The sequence below is a fragment of the Copadichromis virginalis genome, linkage group LG3 (genome assembly GCF_057382275.1).
Source record: "Copadichromis virginalis isolate Kocher_CV1m ecotype Utaka linkage group LG3, C_Virginalis_male_GT1.1, whole genome shotgun sequence".
NCBI lineage: Eukaryota > Metazoa > Chordata > Actinopteri > Cichliformes > Cichlidae > Copadichromis > Copadichromis virginalis.
In genome coordinates this window covers 8,948,349-8,954,617 of record NC_140620.1, presented here as the reverse complement: position 1 = coordinate 8,954,617, position 6,269 = coordinate 8,948,349, and the positions used below count along the sequence as shown (strand labels likewise).

General features: G+C 43.7%; 1 protein-coding gene across 1 annotated transcript; it reads right to left on the bottom strand.

Annotated features, from left to right (window-relative positions):
• Positions 1–4,420: 4,420 nt before the first annotated feature.
• Positions 4,421–5,903, bottom strand: LOC146712603 (uncharacterized). Its single transcript, XM_085436714.1, has one exon. The coding sequence runs from the start codon at positions 5,852–5,854 to the stop codon at positions 4,421–4,423; it is 1,434 nt and encodes a 477-aa protein (XP_085292840.1). The 5' UTR covers positions 5,855–5,903.
• Positions 5,904–6,269: the final 366 nt, after the last annotated feature.

Sequence of the window (6,269 nt, the reverse complement as noted above, 5' to 3'; positions counted from 1 at the left end):
TCAGAGCTGAAGAAAGTTCAGAGTGTAGAAGTTTCAAAAATGGAATCTCCAATTAGCTAAAGCAAACAGAAAGCAGCTTAAAAAACCCACAATAACAGAAATAAATGTTCAAATTAAAGTTATGCATTTCTAGAAAAAGTATTTTAAAGACAGCGTCGCTATTGATCATCTTCTGTTCAATAAAAATTTGGTTTTCCACATGTGAGTGTTTATGATGCACAAAAGACTGAGTGCAAAGAAGGAGCGAGGATGACAGAGAAATGGTACAAGAGCATCAACACCAGTGAGGAAATTTCCAGAAGGATTTTGGAACCTGTTGGATTAAATCACAAAACCAAGTTGTTACAAAGAAACTCCATCATATTATTGCTTAGCATGTCCCAGGGTTCCTCTGGGATGTTTGGAACTTGTAGAAGTGCAACATTTTCTAATGATTATAGCCTAAAGTCAGAATATGATCCAATCACTAATAATTGATCAACAAATTGATTTACTCTGCCTTACAGAAACCTGGTTGCAGCAGGATGATTATGTTACTCCAAAAGTTAATTCTGCTAATCTGGACGTAGCGTTTTCTGGGGAATCGTTTCGTCACTCATCCAAGTGACTTCTTCAGTCACTTGAAACCACTCCAGACTGAAGAAGTCACTTGGAGGAGTGACGAAACGATTCCCCCAGAAAACGCTACGTCCAGATGAACAGAATCAACTTTTGGAGATTTATTTTCCTGGATGATTGAGAATGCATTAAGACGATGATTATGTTAGTTTAAATGAATCAACACCCCCGAGTCATTCTAACTACCAGAAATCTCGAAGCACAGGCCGAGGGGGCGGTGTGGCAGCAATTTTTCACACCAGCCTATTAATTAATGAAAGACCAAGACAGACTTTTAATTCATTTCAAAGCCTGATGCTTAACATTGTCCACCCCAGCTGTGAAACTCAGAAACCAGCCTTACTTGTTATCATCTATCATCCACCTGGGCCTTACACAGAGTTTCTCTCTGATTTCTCAGACTTTTTATCTGATTTAGTTCTCAGCTCAGATAAAATAATTATTGTGGGTGATTTTAACATCCATGCAGATGCTAAGAATGACAGCCTCAACATGGCATCTAATCTGTTATTAGACTCAATTGGTTTCTCTCAAAATGTAAAAGAACCCACCCACCACTTTCATCACACTCTAGATCTTGTTTTAACATATGGCATAGAAACTGAACATTTAACAGTGTTTCCTGAAAACCCTCTCCTGTCTGATCATTTCCTGATAACATTTATATTTACAATAATTGATTACACAGCAGTGGAGAGTAGACTTTATCCCAGTAGATGTCTTTCTGAAAGCGCTGTAACTAAGTTTAAGAATATAATCCACCCACTGTTATCATCTTCAATGACCTGTACCTAGAGCAGAGCAGCTATCTGAACGCTACCCCAGCAGAGGTCAATTATCTTGTCAATAATTTTACCTCCTCACTAGGGGTGGGCTATATAAACGATATACGATAGAAACTATATAAATTTGGCCAACGATAGAGATTTTGAATATACTGCTCTATAGCGTTAGCGCATGTTGATGTCATCAAGCTGTGCCTGTTTTGGTCGAAAGCATCGCAGCGGCTACAACCATTATCATCTGCAAATTATCCCGGGCGACAGTCATAGCAAAGAGATGAAGCACTTTTGAAATATGGGGAAAGCCAAAAACTGCACTTCCTCCACTTCTGTAACATTGATTCATTAATGTTGAATTCTTTGGCAGCTGTTTTATTCCCATGTTGTTGCAGTATATTAATAACTAACCTCGTATTGTGGATGAATAATCACAGTTGTTCTCCTCACTGAAGTTTGCACCGTGTATAGAATCCTGCTATACGATTGCATTTGTCCCTAACCACCAGAATCCCTCGCGTTAACTTTTCTCGAGTGGAAAAAAAAGTTGCAGTTCATCCTCCAGCTTCACTGTGCTAATGTTATGCTAACATAGCTGTGTCGCTAGCAATCACGTAGCACAACATTTTATACCAAGTAGTCCAACTTCAGTAACCCTACAAACGCCACTGCTGTGTAGTTTTCTGTCTTCATTTATGTGGAAAGTGGTAGCAGAGGCCTCAAATCAGAAGTACCTGACTCCGTGGTATAATTCTCAAACACGTACCCTAAAGCAGATGACTCGTAAGCTGGAGAGGAAATGGCGTGTCACATATTTAGAGGATCATCATTTAGCCTGGAGAAATAGTTTGCTGCTTTATAAGAAAGCCCTCCACAAAGCCAGAACATCTTACTATTCGTCACTGATTGAAGAAAATAAGAACCACCCCAGGTTTCTCTTCAGCACTGTAGCCAGGCTGACAAAAAGTCAGAGCTCTGTTGAGCCAACCATCCCTTTAACGTTAACTAGTAATGACTTCATGAACTTCTTCACAACTAAAATTTTTATCATTAGAGAAAAAAATACCAATAATCATCCCACGGATGTAATATTATCTAAAGCTACTTTTAGTACCATTGATGTTAAGTTAGACTCTTTTTCTCCAATTGATCTTTCTGAGTTAACTTCAATAATTACTTCTTCCAAACCATCAATGTGTCTTTTAGACCCCATTCCTACAAAACTGCTCAAAGAAGTCCTGCCATTAATTAATGCTTTAATCTTAAATATGATCAACCTATCTCTAATAATCGGCTATGTACCACAGGCCTTCAAGCTGGCTGTAGTTAAACCTTTACTCAAAAAGCCATCTCTAGACCCAGCAGTCTTAGCTAATTATAGGCCAATCTCCAACCTTCCTTTCATATCAAAAATCCTTGAAAGAGTAGTTGTCAAACAGCTAACAGATCATCTGCAGAGGAATGGCTTATTTGAAGAGTTTCAGTCAGGTTTCAGAGCTCATCACAGCACAGAAACAGCTTTAGTGAAGGTTACAAATGATCGTCTTATGGCCTCTGACAGTGGCCTCATCTCTGTGCTTGTCCTGCTAGACCTCAGTGCTGCGTTCGATACTGTTTGACCATAATATCCTATTAGAGCGATTAGAACATGCTGTAGGTATTACAGGTACTGCGCTGCAGTGGTTTGTATCATATCTATCTAATAGACTCCAATTTGTGCATGTAAATGGAGAGTCCTCTTCACACACTGAGGTTAATTATGGAGTTCCACAGGGTTCAGTGCTAGGACCAATTCTGTTTACATTATACATGCTTCCCTTAGGCAGCATCATTAGAAGACATAGCATACATTTTCACTGCTATGAAGATGACACCGAGCTCTATCTATCCATGAAGCCAGATAACACACACCAATTAGTTAAACTGCAGGAATGTCTTAAAGACATAAAGACCTGGATGGCCGCTAACTTTCTGCTTCTTAGTTCAGATAAAACTGAGGTTATTGTACTCGGCCCTGAAAATCTTAGAAATATGGTATCTAACCAGACTTTTACTCTGGATGGCATTACCTTGGCCTCCAGTAACACTGTGAGGAACCTTGGAGTCATTTTTGACCAGGACATGTCCTTCAGAATCAGAATCAGAATCAGAATCGTGTTTATTGGCCAAGTATATGTGGAGACACATACAGGGAATTTGGTTCCGGTAGATGGTGGCTCTCAAGCACAGCCATGTAAATCTCACACACACACACACACACACACACACACACACACACACACACACACACACACACACACACACAAGTGTCTATATATACACATTACACATACATACACAAAGCTGTGTAAACCAACTATAAATAACGAATCTAAACTTATATACATAAAATACAGAAATGAATGAGGTGGAATGAATACTACAGAATGTACATAAGGTGCAGTTGCAGTCTGGCAGTGGGAGCAGTGTGACAGGTCAACTGTTAAGAAGGGAGATGGCGAGGGGAAAGAAACTGTTCCTGTGTCGGGTGGTCCTGGTCTGCAGGCTTCTGTACCATCTGCCAGAGGGCAGCAGATCAAAAAGTCTGTGTGCAGGGTGTGAGGGGTCTGCGATGATTTTCCCTGCCCGTTTCCTGGTTCTTGAGAGGTACAGATCCTGGATGGAGGGCAGGGGGGCGCTGATGATCCTTTCTGCTGCCCGTACAGTCCGCTGCAGTCTGCTCCTGTCCTGTTTAGTGGCTGCTCCATACCAGACTGTGATGGAGGAGCACAGGACAGACTCAATGACCGCAGTGTAGAACTGGATCAGCAGCTCCTGTGGAAGACTGTACTTCCCCAGTTGTCTCAGGAAGTACATCCTCTGCTGGGTCTTTTTGAGGATGGAGTTGATGTTGGTCTCCCACTTCAGGTCCTGGGAGATGGTTGTACCCAGGAACTTGAAGGTCTTCACAGTTGACACAGGGCTGTCTGATATGGTGAGGGGGAGTAGAGTTGAGGGATGTCTCCTGAAGTCCACTGTCATCTCTAGAGGGAGATGTAGAGGGAGAACAGTAGTGGTGAGAGGACACATCCTTGAGGGGCACCAATACTGAGGGACCGGGTTTCAGAGGTGATCTCCCCCAGCTTCACTTGTTGCTTTCTGTCTGTCAGGAAGCTGGTGATCCACTGACAGGTAGCTGGTGACACGCTGAGCTGGGAGAGTTTGGAGGAAAGAAGTTCAGGCACAATGGTGTTAAAAGCCGAACTAAAGTCCACAAACAGGACCCTGGCATAAGTTTCCGGGCGGTCAAGGTGTTGCAGGATGTAATGCAGCCCCATGTTCACTGCATCATCCACCGACCTGTTTGCCCGGTAGGCAAACTGCAGAGGGTCCAGCTGGTGGCCTGTAATGTCTTTCAGATGGGCTAACACCAGTCGTTCGAACGATTTCATGACCACAGACGTCAAGGCGACAGGTCTGTAGTCATTCAGTCCTGTGATGGTGGGTTTCTTGGGAACAGGGATGATGGTGGAGCGTTTGAAGCAGGAGGGAACTTCACACAGCTCCAGGGATCTGTTGAAGATGCGAGTAAAGATGGGAGCCAGCTGTTCAGCACAGGTTTTGAGGCAGGAGGGTGAGACGCCGTCTGGTCCGGGGGCTTTCCTGGGCTTCTGTTTCTGGAATAGTCGGCTCACATCCTGAGTGTGTATTCTTAGTTTCAGGGAGGAGGAAAGGGGGGTGAGAGGTGTGGTGGAGGTCGTTGAGTCTGGATTGGAGAGGGTGGTGGTGGTCGTTGAGTCTGGATTGGGGAGGGTGGGGGTGGTCGTTGAGTCTTGATTGGGGAGGGGCAGGGTGAAGGGGGGAGAGGTGGAAGGTGTGTTGGGGGTCAATGTCTGAAGCAATGTCCCTGGGGAGGGGAGGGTGGGGCGTGGGAGTCTGTCCGTCTCAAACCTGCAATAGAAAGTGTTTAACTCGTTGGCCAGGTCTTTGTTTGCTTCAATAGTGGGTGGGGGGCGTCTGTAGCTGGTGATTTCCTGCAGGCCCCTCCACACTGATGCAGGGTCGTTGGCTGAGAGCCGTTCTTCCAGCTTCTGGGAGTAGATGCTTTTAGCTGCTTTGATCTCCTTGGTCAGTGTGTTCCTGGCTTGCTTGTACAGGACCCTGTCACCACTTCTGTAGGCGTCCTCCTTGGCCTTACGAAGATGTTGGAGTTTAGGAGTGAACCATGGTTTATTGTTGTTGTATGTGCAAAAGGTCTTTGTTGGCACACACACGTCTTCACAGAAACTGATGTATGATGTCACAGTGTCCGTGAGCTCATCTAGGTTCTCAGATGCAGCTTCAAAAACAGTCCAATCAGTGGAGTCAAAACAGTCCTGCAGTTCCTGCTTTGCTGCGTTAGTCCACTTCTTCACAGTTTTGACTACAGGCTTGGCACGTTTGAGTTTTTGCCTATAAACTGGAATAAGATGGACCATGCAGTGATCAGAATGTCCCAAAGCTGCCCGGGGCACAGAGCGATAGGCATCTTTTCAACGCACATATAAAACAAATATGTAAGAATGCTTTCTTCCATTTGCGCAACATCTCTAAAATTAGAAATATCCTGAGAGATTTATGAGATGACAACGACTCAGGTCAAGAAATGTCATTACTTCCAGGCTCGACTACTGTAATTCATTATTATCAGGATGTCCTAAAAACTCGCTGAAAAGCCTTCAGCTAATCGAAAATGCTGCAGCAAGAGTACTGACAGGGACTAGAAAGAGAGAGCATATTTCTCCTGTTTTGGCTTCCCTTCATTGGCTTCCTGTTAAATCCAGAATTGAATTCAAAATCCTGCTCCTCACATACAAGGTCTCAAATAATCAGGCCCCATCATAGCTGGATTGG